Source organism: Salvelinus alpinus, chromosome 27 (genome assembly GCF_045679555.1).
Source record: "Salvelinus alpinus chromosome 27, SLU_Salpinus.1, whole genome shotgun sequence".
Lineage (NCBI taxonomy): Eukaryota > Metazoa > Chordata > Actinopteri > Salmoniformes > Salmonidae > Salvelinus > Salvelinus alpinus.
The window spans coordinates 5,583,124-5,608,495 of NC_092112.1; the positions used below are offsets into that span (position 1 = coordinate 5,583,124).

General features: G+C 44.2%; 1 protein-coding gene across 1 annotated transcript in view; it reads left to right on the forward strand.

Moving 5' to 3' along the window:
- Positions 1-11,448: 11,448 nt before the first annotated feature.
- LOC139555918 (ras-related protein Rab-10) overlaps positions 11,449-25,372 on the forward strand; it is a 57,587-nt gene continuing 43,663 nt past the window's right edge. Inside the window, exon 1 of the mRNA XM_071369291.1 lies at positions 11,449-12,103. Coding sequence (XP_071225392.1) covers positions 11,977-12,103 — 127 coding nt within the window. The 5' untranslated portion in view covers positions 11,449-11,976. The remainder of the gene's footprint in view (positions 12,104-25,372) is intronic.

Consider the following 25,372-nt stretch of genomic DNA (forward strand, 5'->3'; position numbering starts at 1 on the left):
ACACACACGTACACACACATACACACACGTACACACACTTACACACATACACAAACACATCATTACCTCATTCAGCCACACCAACTGCAGAACGCAATGACGGGACCATGGGAAATTGAGTTTTACACTATTATTAAGTCAAATCAAGTTTATTGGACGCATTCACAGATTTGCATACGTTATCGCAGCGAAATGCTTATGTTTCTAGATCCAACAGTTCGGTAATAATACCTAGTAATACAAAACAATATACACACAATTCAAACAATGTAAAGAAAGAAATGAAGAAATATCAGAAGGAGCAATTTCAGAGTCCGGAATAATGAGTAATTTCAGAACCCTTGACTTTTTACACATTTTGTTACGTTACAGCCTTATTCTAAAATGGTTTGAATAGTTGTTTTCCCTCATCAATCTACACACAATACCCCGTAATGACAAAGCAAAAAACAGGTTATTAGAAATGTTTGCAAATGTATTACAAATAAGAAACTGAAATATTACATTTACATAAGTATTCAGACCCTTTACTTTGTTGAAGCACCTTTGGCAGCGATTACAGCGATTACAAAACCACAAGATGTCACCAAATTATTTTCCCAACACCTTCCCTGGCTGCCACTGCTCTTGCTCAACAACAAAAAATCCTCGGTCATCACAACTTTTGGAGATATTTCAAATAAATTATGTTGTGGTAAGTTGATCAAAATTTTGAAATTTTTAAAAAGTTCTAGATATATTCCAATTAAGTTATATCTATATTTATATTTTTAAATATACAAGTACTTGTTTAGAGAGATGAATTGTTTAGAGAGATGAATTGTTTAGAGAGATGAATTGTTTAGAGAGATGAATTGTTTAGAGAGATGAATTGTTTAGAGAGATGAATTGTTTAGAGAGATGAATTGTTTAGAGAGATGAATTGTTTAGAGAGATGAATTGTTTAGAGAGATGAATTGAGATCATTTTTGAGTAAAGTATTAATATGTTGGATGAGTGCTGGGGACAACCCCCCTCCCCCCTTTATGGTCATGAATGTGTTTCTACCAGTCATTTAGACAATAGCTGTGTTCGAATACCAATACAACATACTGTATACTACATTCTATATACTATTAGTTCATTTAAGTATTAGTACGGAAGTTGATGCTGTTGCTATGCAACCTCTTGCTAGCTTGTTAGCATAACAAATTACATCTTGCTGTTTGTAATTTCATCCGGAGTGCCAGAGTTTGCTCAGAGTGTGTTCTGGGAGTTCGTAAATTCAGAGCGTTGTCAGATTGTCAGAGAGGATGCAGCTTGGGATGCTGACTGGGCTGGCAGCCTAGCAAGGGTTAACACGCTTACATGACTTACTGACGTTGGCCACAGAGAACGAGAGCATACAGTCCTTGTGAGCGGAGAGGGCCGGCATCAACATCACAATGTTATTTTCTTTGACGCGTGCGAAGAAGGTGTTTAGCTTATTGGGGAGCGAGGCGTCTGCGATGTGGCTGGCCGTGCCTTATCCGGGAGCGGGGCGTCTGCGATGTGGCTGGCCGTGCCTTATCCGGGAGCGGGGCGTCTGCGATGTGGCTGGCCGTGCCTTATCCGGGAGCGAGGCGTCTGCGATGTGGCTGGCCGTGCCTTATCCGGGAGAGAGGCGTCTGCGATGTGGCTGGCCGTGCCTTATCCGGGAGAGAGGCGTCTGCGATGTGGCTGGCCGTGCCTTATCCGGGAGAGAGGCGTCTGCGATGTGGCTGGCCGTGCCTTATCCGGGAGAGAGGCGTCTGCGATGTGGCTGGCCGTGCCTTATCCGGGAGAGAGGCGTCTGCGATGTGGCTGGCCGTGCCTTATCCGGGAGCGAGGCGTCTGCGATGTGGCTGGCCGTGCCTTATCCGGGAGAGAGGCGTCTGCGATGTGGCTGGCCGTGCCTTATCCGGGAGCGAGGCGTCTGCGATGTGGCTGGCCGTGCCTTATCCGGGAGAGAGGCGTCTGCGATGTGGCTGGCCGTGCCTTATCCGGGAGCGAGGCGTCTGCGATGTGGCTGGCCGTGCCTTATCCGGGAGCGGGGCGTCTGCGATGTGGCTGGCCGTGCCTTATCCGGGAGCGAGGCGTCTGCGATGTGGCTGGCCGTGCCTTATCCGGGAGCGGGGCGTCTGCGATGTGGCTGGCCGTGCCTTATCCGTGATTGTCTGAAGTCCCTGCAACTTACATCATGTGTCTGAGCCATTGAATTGCAACTCCACTTTGTCACTTCGTTTTGCCTTTTTGTTTGCTTTACGGAGGTCATAGCTGGTCCGTTTGTACGCGTCAATGTTCCCAGCAACCTTGCCATGGTTAAATGCGGCCTTGCCATGGTTAAATGCGGCCTTGCCATGGTTAAATGCGGCCTTGCCATGGTTAAATGCGGTGGCTCGCGCTTTCAGTTTTGCGCGAATGCTGCTATCTATCCATGGTTTTTGGTTACAATTTACACAGTGAGAACAACATGCTCTATTTACATCCTGATGAACCCAGTCACTGAGTCGGTGCATACGTCAATACTGTTCTCTTCCTGATGAACCCAGTCACTGAGTCGGTGCATACGTCAATACTGTTCTCTTCCTGATGAACCCAGTCACTGAGTCGGTGCATACGTCAATGCTGTTCTCTTCCTGATGAACCCAGTTACTGAGTCGGTGCATACGTCAATACTGTTCTCAGATGCAACCTGGAACACTTCCTAGTCTGCGTGATCAAAACAATCTTGAAGCATAGATTCCGACTGGTCAGACTAACGTTGAACAATCCCTTACCACAGGTGTTTCCTGTTTAAGTTTCTGCTGTTAGGTGGGGAAGAGCAGAATGGAGGCGTGATCTGATTTGCCGAAAGGAGGAAGAGGGAGGGACTTGTAGCCGTCCGGAAGGGAGAGTAGCAATGATCAAGAGTTTGTGATGCACGTGCAGCACAAGAGATGAGTTGGTAGAATTTCAATAGCATTTTCCTCAGATTTAATTTATTAGCCTCTACGGGATTGGTGTCACTATACCGGTACGGTTGTTGCTAACGTGCGCTAACGTTACTAGAATTATGTTGTAAGTAACAGCCAACTTTCCAGGACATAGACATGTCTTATATGGGCAGAAAGCTTAAATCCTTGTTAATCTAACTGAAGTGTCCAATTTACAGTATCTATTACAGTGAAAAAAGACCATGCTATTGTTTGAGGAGAATGCACAACAACAACAAACTTTTATCACGGCAACTGGTTTGATGCATTCACCTCTGAAGGTAAATAATGTACTTACATTTAGTAATCTTGCTCTGATTTGTCATTCTGAGGGTCCCAGAGATAAAATGTAGCATAGTTTTGTTTGATAAAATCCATTTTTATATTCAAATGTAGGAACTGGGTTCTACACTTTGAACCCCTGCTGTGTCATTTTACAGTCCCTGATGTCTCTCTGGAAGGAGATCCTCTCCCTGAGCTCATCTACTTTATTGTCCAGTGACTGAGTAATATACTCAGAAGCGATGGATGGATGCACATCACCTGAGTCTGACTAGGGCAACACTTATACTTCCTCTTCTCCTGCGTTGGTGTTTTGGTGCTGCCCCCGGGATGAATAGAGATGCCTTGGGAAGTTCAGATCCAGGTCAGGGAAGATGAATTTCGGCGATCTAATGGTTACCATGACCGCCATCTTGTTCAAACATTATTATTCTGCATCCCTATTGGCCCCAGCCAGCAGCATATCACCCTGCATCCCTATTGGCCCCCAGCCAGCAGCATATCACCCTGCATCCCTATTGGCCCCAGCCAGCAGCATATCACCCTGCATCCCTATTGGCCCCCAGCCAGCAGCATATCACCCTGCATCCCTATTGGCCCCCAGCCAGCAGCATATCACCCTGCATCCCTATTGGCCCCCAGCCAGCAGCATATCACCCTGCATCCCTATTGGCCCCCAGCCAGCAGCATATCACCCTGCATCCCTATTGGCCCCAGCCAGCAGCATATCACCCTGCATCCCTATTGGCCCCCAGCCAGCAGCATATCACCCTGCATCCCTATTGGCCCCAGCCAGCAGCATATCACCCTGCATCCCTATTGGCCCCCAGCCAGCAGCATATCACCCTGCATCCCTATTGGCCCCCAGCCAGCAGCACATCACCCTGCATCCCTATTGGCCCCCAGCCAGCAGCATATCACCCTGCATCCCTATTGGCCCCCAGCCAGCAGCACATCACCCTGCATCCCTATTGGCCCCCAGCCAGCACCCTGCAACCCATTGCTTTCTTTCTTTGCTGGACCCTTCCAACTGTTTGGATTACTGAAATATTGTTTCATTGTCCAATCTTGGATGTCACAGTACTACAAAATCTCTCTCTGTTGTAACAAAGGGATTTTTAACTTCAATTTTTGTACAGTGGGAGAGAGAGATTTCCTGTAGGTATTTACGACCTACATAAAACGGCCAACTTCACGCCTCTCCCCTTCTGCAGGAGAGAGGGCGCTGTACAGCCCACTGTAACCTGATCCTTCAGATCTTAACAGGAGAGTCGTGACAGCAAGGAGAGTGAACGTGGATGGAAATGTGCTTGCTTGAAATGAGATGGTCCTTCTCCACTCCCACGTCATTAGGTTAATGATGTTTACAGGGCTGGATCCCAAAATAAATGACATTTACAGGGGTGGATCCCAAAATAAATGACATTTACAGGGGTGTATCCAAAAATAAATGACATTTACAGGGGTGGATCCCAAAATAAATGACATTTACAGGGGTGGATCCCAAAATAAATGACATTTACAGGGGTGGATCCCAAAATAAATGACATTTACAGGGGTGGATCCCAAAATAAATGACATTTACGGGGTAGATCCCAAAATAAATTGGTAAAAAACGAATTAAGTTAGTTAAGACATTTTATAGATAAAACAATAAGTATCATATTGGTTTGAAATGTGTGCATGTTTTTTTCCTCTGACAAAACAAAGCTGATTTAAAGGGGGTGTGGAATATTGTAAAACTCTTCAGCAGGTACACAGGATGCACATGTTCTCCATGAAAATCAAATCCAATCAAATGTTATTGGTCACATACACATTTCCCCCAGATGTTATTGCAGTGTAGCAAAATGCTTGTGCTCCCAGCTCCAACAGTGCAGTAATATCTAACAATTCACAGCAATACACACAAATCTAAAAGTAAAATAGTAGAATTAGAAAATATATAAATATTAGGACGAACAATGTCAGAGTGGCATTGACTAAAATACAGTAGAGTAGAATACAGTATGTACATATGAAATGGGTAAAGCAGTATTTAAACATTATTCAAGTGACCAGTGTTCCATTATTAAAGTGACCAGTGATTCCATGTCTATGTATATAGGGCAGCAGCCTCTAAGTTGCAGGGTTGAGTAACCGGGTGGAAGCCGGCTAGTGATGGCTATTTAACAGTCTGATGGCCTTGAGATAGAAGCTTTTTTTCAGGCTCTTGTTCCCAGCTTTTATGCACCTGTACTGACCTCGCCTTCTGGATGATAGCGGGATGAACAGGCAGTGGCTCGGGTGGTTGTTGTCCTTGATGATCTTTTTGGCCTTCCTGTGACATCGGGTGGTGTAGGTGTCCTGGAGGGCAGGTAGTTTGCCCCCGGTGATGCGTTGGGCAGAACGCACCACCCTCTGGAGAGCCCTGCGGTTGTGGGCGGAGCAGTTGCCGTACCAGGCAGTGATACAGCCTAACTGGATGCTCCCAATTGTGCATCTATAAAAGTTAGTGAGGGTTTTAGGGGCCAGGCCAAATTTCTTCAGGCTCCTGAGGTTGAAGAGTCACTGTTGCGCCTTCTTCATCACACTGTCTGTGTGGGTGGACCATTTCAGTTCGTCAGTGATTAGTACGCCGAGGAACTTGAAGCTTTCCACCTTCTCCACTGCGGTCCCATCAATATGGATAGGGGTGTGCTCCCTCTGCTGTTTCCCCACCATTGTGGGGCCCCTGTGTTGAGGATCAGTGTAGTGGAGGTGTTGTTGCCTACCTTCACCACCTGGGGGCGGGCCGTCAGGAAGTCCAGGACCCAGTTGCACGGGGGGGGGGGGGGGGTTTCAGACCCAGTGCCCCAAGCTTAATGATGAGCGTGGAGGGTACTATGGTGTTGTATGCTGAGCTATAGTCAATGAACAGCATTCTTACATGCTGACCAGACTTCACGCGCGCATGCTCATTTTGTCCCCTCACACCAGATGAGATGCTCATTTTGTCCCCTCACACCAGATGAGATGCTCATTTTGTCCCCTCACACCAGATGCGATGCGACGTGTCTGGTTCTCCCTTTATAATCCGTGATTGTCTGTAGACCCTGCCACATACGACTCCTGTCTGAGCCGTTGAATTGCGACTTTACTTTGTCCCTGTACTGATGTTTTGCCTGTTTGATTGCCTTACCGATGGAATAACTACAGTGTTTGTATTCCACCATATTCCCAGTCACCTTGCCATGGTTACATGTGGTGGTTCACGCTTTCAGAAAAGTGGCTATCGAGAGGGGAGGACAGTCTTCCATTTGTCTACTAACGAATTGACACACTACTCGACCGCTTATCGGTTTCCGGCACAAAGGAGAGAGGATGGAGGATGGTCCTTTTCACAAACGAGAAAACCCCATGTAGACTATTGAGATAGAGATAGGTGATGAAATATGAAGCAACAGTACCACCTGCTGGTTCTTAGTGATGATGCCGTGCCTGCAGTTCACCATCTCACCAGCGATGGCAGCAGAGCGTCTGGTGGGAGACAAGTTCAGAACATGTGGAGGGATGTCCTGTTTTTACTGCGTGTGTGTGTGTCTGTGTGTGTGTGTGTGTGTGTGTGTGTGTGTGTGTGTGTGTGTGTGTGTGTGTGTGTGTACTTAGCTGAAGTGCTAGAGAGCATACCATGGTTGATTGATTAATTCCTTTCAGAAACACTGGTTTAACAGTAGTCTACACCGATCTGGATAGGTTGTAGTTAGATACTAGACACACACACACACACACACACACACACACACACACACACACACACACACACACACACACACACACACACACACACACACACACACACACACACACACACACACACACACACACACACACACACACACACACACACACGTTTAGAACTAATCATTGATCACGTGGTGCAAGAATGAATGCAATGAATTGATTTTTGAATGTTATGATGGACAGTTTTGTGGAAGCAAGACAAAACACAGCCTCTGCTCAGCAAGCTCCAACTCCAGAACTAATCGTTTGGGGGCTGCAGTTCATGAAAGACGTTGTGGCTTATCACCCTCACGGCAGTCAAGCAATGCATTCTGTCAAGAGTCGTTCACAATCTAGTCCGGGTGCGGCCACAACTACAACTCAATTCAAATGCATCTAGAAATAATCTTATTTGGATGCCTAGCAATCAACAAATTGATCTTCCCATCACTAGTCAGTAAGTGAAGACTGATCTTCCCATCACTAGTCAGTAAGTGAAGACCCGATCTTCCCATCACTAGTCAGTAAGTGAAGACTGAACTTCCCATCACTAGTCAGTAAGTGAAGACTGATCTTCTCATCACTAGTCAGTAAGTGAAGACTGATCTTCCCATCACTAGTCAGTAAGTGAAGACTGATCTTCCCACCACTAGTCAGTAAGTGAAGACTGATCTTCCCATCACTAGTCAGTAAGTGAAGACTGATCTTCCCATCACTAGTCAGTAAGTGAAGACTGATTTTCCCATCACTAGTCAGTAAGTGAAGACTGATCTTCCCATCACTAGTCAGTAAGTGAAGACTGATCTTCCCATCACTAGTCAGTAAGTGAAGACTGATCTTCCCATCACTAGTCAGTAAGTGAAGACTGATTTTCCCATCACTAGTCAGTAAGTGAAGACTGATCTTCCCATCACTAGTCAATAAGTGAAGACTGATCTTCCCATCACTAGTCAGTAAGTGAAGACTGATCTTCCCATCACTAGTCAATAAGTGAAGACTGATCTTCCCATCACTAGTCAGTAAGTGAAGACCCGAACTTCCCATCACTAGTCAGTAAGTGAAGACTGATCTTCTCATCACTAGTGAGTAAGTGAAGCCCAGATCTTCCCATCACTAATCAGTAAGTGAAGACTGATCTTCCCATCACTAGTCAGTAAGTGAAGATTGATTTTCCCATCACTAGTCAGTAAGTGAAGACTGATCTTCCCATCACTAGTCAGTAAGTGAAGACTGATCTTCCCATCACTAGTCAGTAAGTGAAGACTGATCTTCCCATCACTAGTCAGTAAGTGAAGACTGATCTTCCCATCACTAATCAGTAAGTGAAGACTGATCTTCCCATCACTAGTCAGTAAGTGAAGATTGATTTTCCCATCACTAGTCAGTAAGTGAAGACTGATCTTCCCATCACTAGTCAGTAAGTGAAGACTGATCTTCCCATCACTAGTCAGTAAGTGAAGACTGATTTTCCCATCACTAGTCAGTAAGTGAAGACCCGAACTTCCCATCACTAGTCAGTAAGTGAAGACTGATCTTCCCACCATTAGTCAGTAAGTGAAGACCCGAACTTCCCATCACTAGTCAGTAAGTGAAGACTGATCTTCCCATCACTAGTCAGTAAGTGAAGACTGATCTTCCCATCACTAGTCAGTAAGTGAAGACTGATCTTCCCATCACTAGTCAGTTAGTGAAGACTGATCTTCCCATCACTAGTCAGTAAGTGAAGACTGATCTTCCCATCACTAGTCAGTAAGTGAAGACTGATCTTCCCATCACTAGTCAGTAAGTGAAGACTGATCTTCCCATCACTAGTCAGTAAGTGAAGACTGATCTTCCCATCACTAGTCAGTAAGTGAAGACTGATCTTCCCATCACTAGTCAATAAGTGAAGACTGATCTTCCCATCACTAGTCAGTAAGTGAAGACTGATCTTCCCATCACTAGTCAGTAAGTGAAGACTGATCTTCCCATCACTAGTCAGTAAGTGAAGACTGATCTTCCCATCACTAGTCAGTAAGTGAAGACTGATCTTCCCATCACTAGTCAGTAAGTGAAGACTGATCTTCCCATCACTAGTCAGTAAGTGAAGACTGATCTTCCCATCACTAGTCAGTAAGTGAAGACTGATCTTCCCATCACTAGTCAGTAAGTGAAGACTGATCTTCCCATCACTAGTCAGTAAGTGAAGCCTGATCTTCCCATCACTAGTCAGTAAGTGAAGACTGATCTTCCCATCACTAGTCAATAAGTGAAGACTGATCTTCCCATCACTAGTCAGTAAGTGAAGACTGATCTTCCCATCACTAGTCAGTAAGTGAAGACTGATCTTCCCATCACTAGTCAGTAAGTGAAGACTGATCTTCCCATCACTAGTCAGTAAGTGAAGACTGATCTTCCCATCACTAGTCAGTAAGTGAAGACTGATCTTCCCATCACTAGTCAGTAAGTGAAGACTGATCTTCCCATCACTAGTCAGTAAGTGAAGACTGATCTTCCCATCACTAGTCAGTAAGTGAAGACTGATCTTCCCATCACTAGTCAATAAGTGAAGACTGATCTTCCCATCACTAGTCAGTAAGTGAAGACTGATCTTCCCATCACTAGTCAGTAAGTGAAGACTGATCTTCCCATCACTAGTCAGTAAGTGAAGACTGATCTTCCCATCACTAATCAGTAAGTGAAGACTGATCTTCCCATCACTAGTCAGTAAGTGAAGACTGATCTTCCCATCACTAGTCAGTAAGTGAAGACTGATCTTCCCATCACTAGTCAGTAAGTGAAGACTGATCTTCCCATCACTAGTCAGTAAGTGAAGACTGATCTTCCCATCACTAGTCAGTAAGTGAAGACTGATCTTCCCATCACTAGTCAGTAAGTGAAGACTGATCTTCCCATCACTAGTCAGTAAGTGAAGACTGATCTTCCCATCACTAGTCAGTAAGTTAGTGGTCAGAGAGGAAAAGGTGAAGGGATGACTGGGCCCAAAATCTGTCTTCTCCAGTAGGTGGTGTTTTTTTGCTCGACAAGCGAGGAGTTTTTGAATGGAGGTCAATGAAAACGTAGAACTTGGTTAACAGAAATGTGTATGGCTTATTTGCTACGTATGGTGTATTTGATCAAATATAAGTGTCATAATGCTTAGGTTGTTTCGAGTGTATTGATATGTAGGACACGTGACATCCTGGCAACTTTGAGAAAAAACACTTTACATTGGAGTTGTGCCACGCATATCTGCCCTCTCATTGGCTAGAGTGGCCCCACCTGATCTTGCCTCCTCCCATTTATTTTATTTGTTAGAGTGGCTACTTGAGTATCTGGTCAATATAATGGACCTGCTGAAGTTAAGTATACTTCCTGTTGTCAGAGTGATGAGTTGGTCATGATGGAACAAACCGAAAGAGACATTTGTTTTTTTTAAATGGCATTCTTGTGTTGAAGGCACACTGTCTGTTTAGAAGAGGGAAATTACAAAATATTATTGTTATGTTTGATGTGTTATTATTGGTCTGAATAATAATAAAAGTAAGTGCCCCATGGAAAGTACTGAAACTGTACTAAAGTAGCAGAATTTTGAGTGATTGGTAACACCCACTACATGCACATGAGAATTTATGACATCATTCAGCTTGACTCATAGCTGGGATCGTCAAACCTCTGGCCAGACACCAACCAGCAAACACACCCCGACCAGCACGGACGGAAACCGGCAGCCATTTTGGAAAAAAAAACGTTACAATTTCACCAGTGGAACCAAAGATTTTTATAAATAACCCAAGATAGACCACAGCCTGTGTTTTCCAACGACAGCAAATTAATCATAGTGGGCAGAACAAGCAAGGAGGTGGGCAGAGCCAAGCACGAGCTTGCGAGAGCCTATTGGCGCGTTCTACCATGTATTTGCATATTTCCGTTAGGGAACGCCTACTCCGTGAAGCATTCGTGTCCAATAATTCAATTCGCCCTTGCACTCCTTCTAAACAACGCAATTTTTAAGAAACGTTGTCAAAGAATAAAGTCTAGAAAACTGTCCACAACATATTTTAGTTTTATAAACAGAAAACGCTATTGAGATCAAATGTTTCATCGAAATGAGCAGAATATCGGCCAAAATCCATCTCGCCCCATCTTCTCAAACTGCCGGGCACTAGGCTTCCATTGGGCTTCCTCTCACCACCATATTTGGTAGAGGGGAAACACCAACCGGATGCTTCACATTTATACATCCGGGTAAATATCTGTTTCATTGTTCTGTCTGTAGTGGAACGGAGAGTCCGAGCCTGGGATTGTTCCGGAATGGTCATGCAGAAAAACATTTGCCCTTTCTACAAGTCAACCTAAATTACGCCTTTTTACTCCTTGACAATCTGACCAATCGGGTTCAGCTGTAAATTTGAAAAGCAGTGATGTGAGCAAATCACCGAGCGAGAGTTTGACAGAAGGGGCGGAAACAGGCGTCTTGCTAGGGTGTCGCCGTGGTGCCTGCATTTGGCGACGTCACGGCTGTCGTTTGTTTCAGGGTCTAATCATCGACATAACAAATAATTGTAACAAGATCGTTAATTGACACACTTTTAACATACGAAAATTTATAATTCTTCTCGATCGCAAGTCCTGAGGCGGTTGTAATGACGGGGAATTCAAATAATTTTAATGAGCTCGTTGGTAGTTTGAAGAAAGAGTAAGTCGGGGAGGGGAGCCATTTTGTCCCGACAGTGCGAGAGAAAGAAAGAGTGGAAAAGGGGAATCACACGGGATACATTTTTTTGGGTGGTTTTTAATTCAAATGCTGTAAGACAACCCGGTTTGCTACTCTTCGGTTACTGTTGCGACACGCTACCCCTGGTGGTATATAGCTAACTAGCCAACTAGATATCAACATAACTCAAATATTACACACCGTTCCTCTGCTTGTAACTCAGGCTGGCTCTAGACCTGCGGTAGATAGTTTCTGCTCTGTCCTGCGAACACAACTTGTCTATCGATGGCGAAGAAGACCTACGACCTGCTCTTCAAGCTCCTGCTGATCGGTGACTCGGGCGTGGGGAAGACCTGCGTGCTGTTCCGATTCTCAGACGATGCCTTCAACACCACCTTCATCTCCACCATAGGTGAGCGGCCAACTGCAGGGATCTGGTCTGGGTCTCTGGGGCGGGGGTGTCAACACTACTGGGGCACAGCTGTATGGATTCTGCGGTGTCAAATTCTCGCTAACAAATCACCACCAGTAGCTAGCTAACGTAGCTATGTAAACTGTAATGATAACTGACTTTCGCTAAATAGCTAGCTTGTTAGCTAGCAGCTAACCAAAAGGCCCACTCCGCAAGTTTGCTGAACTCTCCAAACTAGCTAGTTAGTGTACTAAATGGTTCGTTTAACGTTTAAAATGACATGTCAGTCACAAACCAACCAGTTTGTTCTGGTACATTATGCCTGTCTTATTTCTAAAGTTTCACTTATTTGTTAGCTCACATTAGCTAGCTAACTAGCTGGTTGGGTAACATACATGTACAATGTGTAGACTTAACTAACGTTACCTAGCTATCTGGTGGCCCTCAGTTGCCAACTAACTAGTCTAGTTTCAGAGAAACCAAGTAGTATAACCGGTTATGTATTTCGAAATGCTGGCTTGCTAGGCCAACAGAATGTGCTAGCCTTCCAGTTAGCTAGCTAACACGTAGAATGGGCCGTTAGCTGGCTAATGATATACATTCGTACACTATATAAACATTTTTAGTCATAATTGTCAGGCAAGGGGCTTTGTTAGTTAGCTTTCACTGGTCTCTGTATGTGTTGGTATGCGAGGAAGATTATAAAAACATCTGCTAAGTTACTCTTCTGAAATCATAAACAATTCATGATGATGGCGTCACTCTGTCTTTTGTCGATTTTGCTGCCGCGTTCAAACAACTGGGATCTCGGGGGAAAACGAGCTTCGACTGGGAAAAATTGTTTTGAAATGTCAACCAACTCGAAATTTCAAATCGAACTCGGGCCTCTTGCTAGAGCTCTGACCTGAAGATCACGGATATCATGATTTGACCTAATATTTTTCAGAGTTTTTTTCCAGTGGTCTTCAAAGCACCATAAAACTCATGGTAGGAGACCGACCCTTTGCTAGGCCGTATCTGTGTGATGCTGGATTCAGTGTTCTCATCTGCATTAAAACCAAATATCGATTTAGGTTGGATGTGATGGCAGCGATGAGAGCACTGTATCCAGCTTCACACAGATATGAGCTGGCAAATGGTTTTATGGTGCTTTCAAGACAACTGGTAACCTGTCAGTGATCTTCAGGTCGGAGCGCTAGAAGATGCCAGAGTTCCCAACTTCGATTTCCGAGTTGGATGACCATTCAAAACAATGTTTCCCTGTCGGAGCTCGTTTTGTCTTGAGTTCCCAGTTGGAGGCTGGGTCTAGATGGCTGTGTCTACACTTGAAACTTACATGCGACTTTTGCTATCAGATTACGAAGAGCGTGTTGAAAAGACCGGTCTAGCTGCACAGACGTCTCATTGTGGTCAGATTGTGTTGAGATCTGTCTGACCTCTTCAGGAGGTGGTTGGGGGCGTATTGTGAGGAGGAATCCTCAATCTGGAGGCATTCAGGCTACTGGAAGCACATACAGGGGGCGACGTCATCACTCTGCCCACAAGTCTCCAGAAAACATGTGTTTTGGGAGCAAGGCACTTTTCCCCCTTTTTTTTAACATTGGAGGAAATATATTCCTAGCGTGTGAGGAATGTGTTTGCTGGCTTCATAAATGCTAGCTTATTTACCCTGTACAAAATATAAATGCAATCATTTCAAAGATTTTACTACAGACTGCAGTCACCACCAGACTGTTCCAGACCCAAGACAGACTACAGTCACCACCAGACTGTTCCAGACCCAAGACAGACTACGGTCACCACCAGACTGTTCCAGACCCAAGACTACAGTCACCACCAGACAATACCAGACCCAAGACAGACTGCAGTCACCACCAGACTGTACCAGACCCAAGACAGACTACAGTCACCACCAGACTGTTCCAGACCTAAGACAGACTGCAGTCACCACCAGACAATACCAGACCCAAGACAGACTACGGTCACCACCAGACTGTTCCAGACCCAAGACTACAGTCACCACCAGACTGTACCAGACCCAAGACAGACTACAGTCACCACCAGACTGTACCACACCCAAGACAGACTACAGTCACCACCAGACTGTACCACACCCAAGACAGACTACAGTCACCACCAGACTATACCAGACACAAGACAGACTACAAACTACAGTCACAACCAGACTGTACCAGACCCAAGACAGGCTAGTCACCACCAGACTATACCAGACCCAAGACAGACGGCAGTCACCACCAGACTATACCAGACCCAAGACAGACTACAGTCTGGTTAGAAATCACTGTGTGTGTGTGTGTGTCTCTGTCACTGTGTCTCTGTCACTGTGTCTCTGTGTCTCTGTCACTGTGTCTCTGTCACTGTGTCTCTGTCACTGTGTCTCTGTCACTGTGTGTCTGTCACTGTGTGTCTGTCACTGTGTGTCTGTCACTGTGTCTCACTGTCACTGTGTGTCTGTCACTGTCGCTGTCTGTCACTGTGTCTTTGTGTTTCACTGTCGCTGTGTTTCACTGTCGCTGTCTGTCGCTGTGTCTCACTGTCACTGTGTCTCACTGTCACTGTGTCTCACTCACTGTGTCTCACTGTCACTGTGTCTCACTGTCACTGTGTCTCACTGTCACTGTCTGTCACTGTGTCTCACTGTCACTGTCTGTCACTGTGTCTCACTGTCACTGTCTGTCACTGTGTCTCACTGTCACTGTGTGTCTGTCACTGTGTCTCACTGTCACTGTGTGTCTGTCACTGTGTCTCTCTGTCACTGTGTGTCTGTCACTGTGTGTCTGTCACTGTCTGTCTGTGTGTCACTGTCTGTCTGTGTGTCACTGTCTGTCTGTGTGTCACTGTCTGTCTGTGTGTCACTGTCTGTCTGTGTGTCACTGTCTGTCTGTGTGTCACTGTGTGTCTGTCACTGTGTGTCTGTCACTGTGTGTCTGTCACTGTGTGTCTGTCACTGTGTGTCTGTCACTGTCTGTCTGTGTGTCACTGTCTGTCTGCGTGTCACTGTCTGTCTGTGTGTCACTGTGTGTCTGTGTGTCACTGTGTGTCTGTCACTGTGTGTCTGTCACTGTCTGTGTGTCACTGTATGTGTGTGTGTCACTGTCTCTCTCTGTGTGTCACTGTGTGTGTATCACACATGGAGGCCCATAACTGTAGTGTAGAGGCCTGCCCTCTGTCCCGTAATGGATGGAGACACATCTGTACAAAAAGCCCACCATTCCATCCCATGGAATCTGTTTTTTATCAATATAGCCACGCAACACACTGAACATCCCATATGCCATTTCATGCTCTGGAATCATGAGAAAGAACAATCTGTCCTCATGAACAGCATCCCCCAACATGTGTATCCAACAAAAGGCAATGCATCTCGGTCCTCACAGCTAGCGTCCGTTTGGAGAGCATCATCTGGGGACTTCTTGAGTCATTCTTCAGAGTATAACTTCTTAGTTTAACGGTGTTATCTGACACAGGCATTGATGTGAGTTTCTGTGCCTCTGTCTACCCACATTGTTTTCACCGTATTAATTGCGGCCGGTAATATCGAAGTCTGTGCAATAGTGTGGGGTTTCATAGTGTAGCTAGTGATTCACCAGGGGAATGATTCAATAGTGTGTGGTTTCATAGTGTAGCTAGTGATTCACCAGGGGAATGATTCAATAGTGTGTGGTTTCATAGTGTAGCTAGTGATTCACCAGGGGAATGATTCAATAGTGTGTGGTTTCATAGTGTAGCTAGTGATTCACCAGGGGAATGATTCAATAGTGTGTGGTTTCATAGTGTAGCTAGTGATTCACCAGGGGAATGATTCAATAGTGTGTGGTTTCATAGTGTAGCTAGTGATTCACCAGGGGAATGATTCAATAGTGTGTGGTTTCATAGTGTAGCTAGTGATTCACCAGGGGAATGATTCAATAGTGTGTGGTTTCATAGTGTAGCTAGTGATTCACCAGGGGAATGATTCAATAGTGTGTGGTTTCATAGTGTAGCTAGTGATTCACCAGGGGAATGATTCAATAGTGTGTGGTTTCATAGTGTAGCTCGTGATTCACCAGGGGAACGATTCAATAGTGTGTGGTTTCATAGTGTAGCTAGTGATTCACCAGGGGAATGATTCAATAGTGTGTGGTTTCATAGTGTAGCTAGTGATTCACCAGGGGAATGATTCAATAGTGTGTGGTTTCATAGTGTAGCTAGTGATTCACCAGGGGAATGATTCAATAGTGTGTGGTTTCATAGTGTAGCTCGTGATTCACCAGGGGAATGATTCAATAGTGTGTGGTTTCATAGTGTAGCTCGTGATTCACCAGGGGAATGATTCAATAGTGTGTGGTTTCATAGTGTAGCTCGTGATTCACCAGGGGAACGATTCAATAGTGTGTGGTTTCATAGTGTAGCTAGTGATTCACCAGGGGAATGATTCAATATTGTAGCTAGTGATTCCCCAGGGGAATGATTCAATAGTGTGTGGTTTCATAGTGTAGCTAGTGATTCACCAGGGGAATGATTCAATAGTGTGTGGTTTCATAGTGTAGCTAGTGATTCACCAGGGGAATGATTCAATAGTGTGTGGTTTCATAGTGTAGCTAGTGATTCACCAGGGGAATGATTCAATAGTGTGTGGTTTCATAGTGTAGCTCGTGATTCACCAGGGGAATGATTCAATAGTGTGTGGTTTCATAGTGTAGCTCGTGATTCACCAGGGGAATGATTCAATAGTGTGTGGTTTCATAGTGTAGCTAGTGATTCACCAGGGGAATGATTCAATAGTGTGTGGTTTCATAGTGTAGCTAGTGATTCCCCAAGGGAATGATTCAATAGTGTGTGGTTTCATAGTGTAGCTAGTGATTCACCAGGGGAATGATTCAATAGTGTGTGGTTTCATAGTGTAGCTAGTGATTCACCAGGGGAATGATTCAATAGTGTGTGGTTTCATAGTGTAGCTAGTGATTCACCAGGGGAATGATTCAATAGTGTGTGGTTTCATAGTGTAGCTAGTGATTCACCAGGGGAATGATTCAATAGTGTGTGGTTTCATAGTGTAGCTAGTGATTCACCAGGGGAATGATTCAATAGTGTGTGGTTTCATAGTGTAGCTAGTGATTCACCAGGGGAATGATTCAATAGTGTGTGGTTTCATAGTGTAGCTAGTGATTCACCAGGGGAATGATTCAATAGTGTGTGGTTTCATAGTGTAGCTAGTGATTCACCAGGGGAATGATTCAATAGTGTGTGTTGTTTCATAGTGTAGCTAGTGATTCACCAGGGGAATGATTCAATAGTGTGTGGTTTCATAGTGTAGCTCGTGATTCACCAGGGGAATGATTCAATAGTGTGTGGTTTCATAGTGTAGCTCGTGATTCACCAGGGGAACGATTCAATAGTGTGTGGTTTCATAGTGTAGCTAGTGATTCACCAGGGGAATGATTCAATATTGTAGCTAGTGATTCCCCAGGGGAATGATTCAATAGTGTGTGGTTTCATAGTGTAGCTAGTGATTCACCAGGGGAATGATTCAATAGTGTGTGGTTTCATAGTGTAGCTAGTGATTCACCAGGGGAATGATTCAATAGTGTGTGGTTTCATAGTGTAGCTCGTGATTCACCAGGGGAATGATTCAATAGTGTGTGGTTTCATAGTGTAGCTCGTGATTCACCAGGGGAATGATTCAATAGTGTGTGGTTTCATAGTGTAGCTCGTGATTCACCAGGGGAACGATTCAATAGTGTGTGGTTTCATAGTGTAGCTAGTGATTCACCAGGGGAATGATTCAATAGTGTAGCTAGTGATTCCCCAAGGGAATGATTCAATAGTGTGTGGTTTCATAGTGTAGCTAGTGATTCACCAGGGGAATGATTCAATAGTGTGTGGTTTCATAGTGTAGCTAGTGATTCACCAGGGGAATGATTCAATAGTGTGTGGTTTCATAGTGTAGCTAGTGATTCACCAGGGGAATGATTCAATAGTGTGTGGTTTCATAGTGTAGCTAGTGATTCACCAGGGGAATGATTCAATAGTGTGTGGTTTCATAGTGTAGCTAGTGATTCACCAGGGGAATGATTCAATAGTGTGTGGTTTCATAGTGTAGCTAGTGATTCACCAGGGGAATGATTCAATAGTGTGTGGTTTCATAGTGTAGCTCGTGATTCACCAGGGGAATGATTCAATAGTGTGTGGTTTCATAGTGTAGCTAGTGATTCACCAGGGGAATGATTCAATAGTGTGTGGTTTCATAGTGTAGCTAGTGATTCACCAGGGGAATGATTCAATAGTGTGTGGTTTCATAGTGTAGCTAGTGATTCACCAGGGGAATGATTCAATAGTGTGTGGTTTCATAGTGTAGCTCGTGATTCACCAGGGGAATGATTCAATAGTGTGTGGTTTCATAGTGTAGCTCGTGATTCACCAGGGGAATGATTCAATAGTGTGTGGTTTCATAGTGTAGCTCGTGATTCACCAGGGGAACGATTCAATAGTGTGTGGTTTCATAGTGTAGCTAGTGATTCACCAGGGGAATGATTCAATATTGTAGCTAGTGATTCCCCAGGGGAATGATTCAATAGTGTGTGGTTTCATAGTGTAGCTAGTGATTCACCAGGGGAATGATTCAATAGTGTGTGGTTTCATAGTGTAGCTAGTGATTCACCAGGGGAATGATTCAATAGTGTGTGGTTTCATAGTGTAGCTCGTGATTCACCAGGGGAATGATTCAATAGTGTGTGGTTTCATAGTGTAGCTCGTGATTCACCAGGGGAATGATTCAATAGTGTGTGGTTTCATAGTGTAGCTCGTGATTCACCAGGGGAACGATTCAATAGTGTGTGGTTTCATAGTGTAGCTAGTGATTCACCAGGGGAATGATTCAATAGTGTAGCTAGTGATTCCCCAAGGGAATGATTCAATAGTGTGTGGTTTCATAGTGTAGCTAGTGATTCACCAGGGGAATGATTCAATAGTGTGTGGTTTCATAGTGTAGCTAGTGATTCACCAGGGGAATAATTCAATAGTGTTTGGTTTCATAGTGTAGCTAGTCATTCACCAGGGGAATGATTCAATAGTGTGTGGTTTCATAGTGTAGATAGTGATTCACCAGGGGAATGATTCAATAGTGTGTGGTTTCATAGTGTAGCTAGTGATTCACCAGGGGAATGATTCAATAGTGTGTGGTTTCATAGTGTAGCTAGTGATTCACCAGGGGAATGATTCAATAGTGTGTGGTTTCATAGTGTAGCTAGTGATTCACCAGGGGAATGATTCAATAGTGTGTGGTTTCATAGTGTAGCTAGTGATTCACCAGGGGAATGGTTTCATAGTGTAGCTAGTCATTCACCAGGGGAATGATTCAATAGTGTGTGGTTTCATAGTGTAGCTAGTGATTCACCAGGGGAATGATTCAATAGTGTGTGGTTTCATAGTGTAGCTAGTGATTCACCAGGGGAATGATTCAATAGTGTGTGGTTTCATAGTGTAGCTAGTCATTCACCAGGGGAATGATTCAATAGTGTGTGGTTTCATAGTGTAGCTAGTGATTCACCAGGGGAATGGTTTCATAGTGTAGCTAGTGATTCACCAGGGGAATGATTCAATAGTGTGTGGTTTCATAGTGTAGCTAGTGATTCACCATGGGAATGATTCAATAGTGTGTGGTTTCATAGTGTAGCTAGTGATTCACCAGGGGAATGATTCAATAGTCTGTGGTTTCATAGTGTAGCTAGTGATTCACCATGGGAATGATTCAATAGTGTGTGGTTTCATAGTGTAGCTAGTGATTCACCAGGGGAATGATTCAATAGTGTGTGGTTTCATAGTGTAGCTAGTGATTCACCAGGGGAATGATTCAATAGTGTGTGGTTTCATAGTGTAGCTAGTGATTCACCAGGGGAATGGTTTCATAGTGTAGCTAGTCATTCACCAGGGGAATGATTCAATAGTGTGTGGTTTCATAGTGTAGCTAGTGATTCACCAGGGGATGATTCAGTAGTGTGTGGTTTCATAGTGTAGCTAGTGATTCACCAGGGGAATGATTCAATAGTGTGTGGTTTCATAGTGTAGCTAGTCATTCACCAGGGGAATGATTCAATAGTGTGTGGTTTCATAGTGTAGCTAGTGATTCACCAGGGGAATGGTTTCATAGTGTAGCTAGTGATTCACCAGGGGAATGATTCAATAGTGTGTGGTTTCATAGTGTAGCTAGTGATTCACCATGGGAATGATTCAATAGTGTGTGGTTTCATAGTGTAGCTAGTGATTCACCAGGGGAATGATTCAATAGTCTGTGGTTTCATAGTGTAGCTAGTGATTCACCATGGGAATGATTCAATAGTGTGTGGTTTCATAGTGTAGCTAGTGATTCACCAGGGGAATGATTCAATAGTGTGTGGTTTCATAGTGTAGCTAGTGATTCACCAGGGGAATTATTCAATAGTGTGTGGTTTCATAGCGTGTCAGGCCTAGTCATTCATATTGGGAATGATTCCATGAAGCTGCAATCTCTATTGGCGCTACTAAAGGCTGTGGGCTCTACTTCTCCATGGCCGAGTAAAACGTTTAAACGTGTTAACCCTCGCAAGGGCGCCGGACCAGACGGCGTCCCTGGCCTCGTCCTCAGAGCATGTGCAGACCAGCTGGCTGGTGTGTTTACGGACATTCAATCAACCCCTATCCCAGTCTGTTGTCCCCACATGCTTCAAGATGGCCACCATTGTTCCTGTTCCCAAGAAAGCTAATGTAACTTAAGTAAATGACTACCGCCCTGTATTACTCACTTCTGTCACCATGAAGTGCTTTTAGAGACTAGTCAAGGACCATATCACCTCCACCCTACCCGATACCCTAGACCCACTCCAATTTGCTTACCGCCCCAATAGGTTCACAGACGATGCTATCGCCATCCCACTGCACACTGCCTTAACCCATCTGGACAAGAGGAATACCTATGTAAGAATGATGTTCATCGACTACCGCTCAGCGTTTAACACCATAGTACCCTCCAAACTCGTCATTAAGCTCGAGACCCTGGGTCTCGACCCCGCCCTCTGCAGCTGGGTCCTTTACTTCCTGACGGGCCGCCCCCAGGTGGTGAAGGTAGGAAACATCTCCACCCCGCTGATCCTCAACACAGGGGCCCCACAAGGGTGCGTGCTCAGTCCCCTTCTGTAGTCCCTGTTCACCCATGACTGCGTGGCCTCACACGCCTCCAACTCAATCATCAAGTTTGCGGAGGACACCACAGTGGTAGGCTTGATTACCAACAATGAGAAGACAGCCTACAAGGAGGATGTGAGGGCCCTCGGAGTGTGGTGTCAGGAAAATAACCTCACACTCAACGTCAACAAAACAAAGGAGCTGATCGAGGACTTCAGGAATTAGCAGAGGGAGCACCTCCACATCGATGGGACAGTAGTGGAGAAGGTGGAAAGTTTCGAGTTCCTCGGTGTACACGTCACGGACAAATTGAAATGGTCCACCCACACAGACAGTGTGGTGAAGAAGGCGCAATAGTGCCTCTTAAACCTCAGGAGGCTGAAGAAATGTATCTTGTCACCTAAATACCTCACAAACTCTTACAGGTGCACAATCGAGAGAATCTTCTCGGGCTGTATCACCGCCTGGTACGCCAACTGCACCGCCCTTAACCGCAAGGTTCTTCAGAAGGTAGTGAGGTCTACCCAACGCATCACCGGGGGCAAACTACCTGCCCTCCAGGACATCTACTGAACCCGATGTCACAGGAAGGCCAAAAAGACAACCAGCCGATCCACTGCCTGTTCAATCTGCTATCATCTCCAGAAGGCGAGATCAGTTCAGGTGCATCAAAGCAGGGACCGAGAGACTGAAAAACAGCTTCTATCTCAAGGCCATCAGACTGTTAAATAGCCATCACTAACAGAGAGGCTGCTGTGAACATACAGACACAAATCTCTGGCCACTTAAATACATTTACTTAAAGGTATCACTAGTCACTTTTAATAACGGCACTTTAATGTGTACATACCCTACATTACTCATCTCATATGTATATACTGTATTTTATACCATCTATTGCAGCTTGCCTATGCCGTTCGGTCATCGCTCATCCATATATTTATATGTACATATTCTTATTCCATCCCTTTAGATTTGTGTGTATTAGGTAGTTGTTGGGGAATTGTTAGATTACTTGTTAGATATTACTGCATTGTTGGAACTAGAAGCACAAGCATTTCGCTACACTCGCGTTAACATCTGCTAACCATGTGTATGTGACCAATAAAATTTGATTTGATGTACAGTTTGAAGTCGGAAGTTTGCATGCACTTAGGATGGAGTCATTAACTCGTTTTTCAACCACCTCACACATTTCTTGTTAACAAATTATAGTTTTGACAAGTCCGTTAGGACATCTACTCTGTGCATGACAAGTCATTTTTACAACAATTGTTTACAGACAGATTATTACACTTATAATTCACTGTATCACAATTGCAGTGGGTCAGAAGTTTACATACACTAAGTTGACTGTGCCTTTAAACAGCTTGGAAAATTCCAGAAAATTGTCATGGCTTTAGAAGCTTCTGATAGGCTAATTGACATCATTTGAGTCAATTGTAGGTGTACCTGTGGATGTATTTCAAGGCCTACCTTCAAACTCAGTGCCTCTTTGCTTGACATCATGGGAAAAATCAAAAGAAATCAGCCAAGACCTCAGAAAAAGAATTGCAGACCTCCACAAGTCTGGTTCATCCTTGGGAGCAATTTCCAAAATGCCTGAAGGTACCACGTTCATCTGTACAAACAATAGTACGCAAGTATAAACACCATGGGACCACGCAGCCGTCATACCGCTCAGGAAGGAGACGCGTTCTGTCTCCTAGAGATGAACGTTCTTTGGTGTGAAAAGTGCAAATCAATCCCAGAACAACAGCAAAGAACCTAGATGCTGGAGGAAACAGGTACAAAAGTATCTATATCCACAGTAAAACGAGTCCTATATCGACATAACCTGAAAGGCCGCTCAGCAAGGAAGAAGCCACTGCTCCAAATCCGCCATATAAAAGACAGACTACGGTTTGCAACTGCACACGGGGAATAAGATTGTACATTTGGAGAAATGTCCTCTGGTCTGATGAGACAAAAATATAACTGTTTGGCCATAACTACAATCGCTATGTTTGGAGGAAAAAGGGGGAGGCTTGCAAGCCGAAGAACACCATCCCAACCGTGAAGCACGGGGGTGGCAGCATCATGTTGTGGGGGTGCTTTGCTGCAGGACGGACTGGTGCAATTCACAAAATAGATTGCGTCACGAAGGAAAATTATGTGGATATATTGAAGCAACTTCTCAAGACATCAGTCAGGAATTTAAAACTTGGTCGCAAATGGGTCTTCCAAATGGACAATGACCCCAAGCATACTTCCAAAGTTGTGGCAAAATGGCTTAAGGACAACAAAGTCAAGGTATTGGAGTGGCCATCACAAAGCTCTGACCTCAATCCTATAGAACATTTGTGGGCAGAACTGAAAAGGCGTGTGCGAGCAAGGAGGCCTACAAACCTGACCCGGTTACACCAGCTCTGTCAGGAGGAATGGGCCAAAATCCATCCAACTTATTGTGGGAAGCTTGTGGAAGGCTACCTGAAACGTTTGACCCAAGTTAAACAATTTAAATTTAAAGGCAATTCTACCAAATACTTATTGAGTTTGTAAACTTCTGACCTACTGGGAATGTGATGAAAGAAATAAAAGCTGAAATAAATCATTCTCTGCTATTATTCTGACATTTCACATTCGTAAAATAAAGTGGTGATCCTAACTGACCTAAGACAGGGAATTTTTACTCTGATTAAATGTCAGGAATTGTGAAAAACTGAGTTTAAATGTATTTGGCTAAGGTGTATGTAAACCTCTGACTTCAACTGTATTAGAGGTCGACCGATTATGATTTTTCAACGCCAATACCGATTATTGGAGGACCAAAAAAAGCCGATATAAAATGTATTTGTAATAATGACAATTACAACAATACTGAATGAACACTTATTTTAACTGAATATAATACATCAATAAAATCAATTTAGCCTCAAATAAATAATGAAACATGTTCAATTTGGTTTAAATAATGCAAAAACAAAGTGTTGGAGAAGAAAGTAAAAGTGCAATATGTGCCATGTAAGAAAGCTAACGTTTAAGTTCCTTGCTCAGAACATGAGAACATATGAAAGCTGTTGGTTCCTTTTAACACGAGTCTTCAATATTCCCAGGTAAGAAGTTTTAGGTTGTAGTTATTATAGGAATTATAGGACTATTTCTCTCTATACGATTTGTATTTCATATACCTTTGACTATTGGATGTTCTTATAGGCACTTTAGTATTGCCAGTGTAACAGTATAGCTTCCATCCCTCTCCTCGCTCCTACCTGGGCTCGAACCAGGAACACATCGACAACAGCCACCCTCGAAGCAGCGTTACCCATGCAGAGCAAGGGGAACAACTACTTCAAGTCTCAGAGCGAGTGACGTTTGAAACGCTATTAGCGCGCACCCCGCTAACTAGCTACCCATTTCACATCGGTTACACCAGCCTCATCTCGGGAGTTGATAGGCCTGAAGTCATAAACAGTGCAATGCTTGAAGCATTGCGAAGAGCTGCTGGCAAAACGCATGAAAGTGCTGTTTGAATGAATGCTTACGAGCCTGCTGGTGCCCACCACCGCTCAGTCAGACTGCTCTATCAAATCATAGACTTAATTATAACATAATAACACACAGAAATACGAGCCTTAGGTCATTAATATGGTCGAATCCGGAAACTATCATCTTGAAAACAAGACGTTTATTCTTTCAGTGAAATACGGAACCGTTCCGTATTTTATCTCACGGGTGGCATCCATAAGTCTAAATATTCCTCTTACATTGCACAACCTTCAATGTTATGTCATAATTACGTAAAGTTCTGGCAAATTAGGTGACCCAAACTGTTGCATATACTCTGACTCTGCGTGCAATGAACAGAAGAGAAGTGATACAATTTCACCTGGTTAATATTGCCTGCTAACCTGGATTTCTTTTAGCTAAATATGGAGGTTTAAAAATATATACTTCTGTGTATTGATTTTAAGAAAGGCATTGATGTTTATGGTTCGGTACACGTTGGAGCAACGACAGTCCTTTTTCGCGAATGCGCACCACACCGATTATATGCAACGCAGGACACGCTAGATAAACTAGTAATATCATCAACCATGTGTAGTTAACTAGTGATTATGATTGATTGAT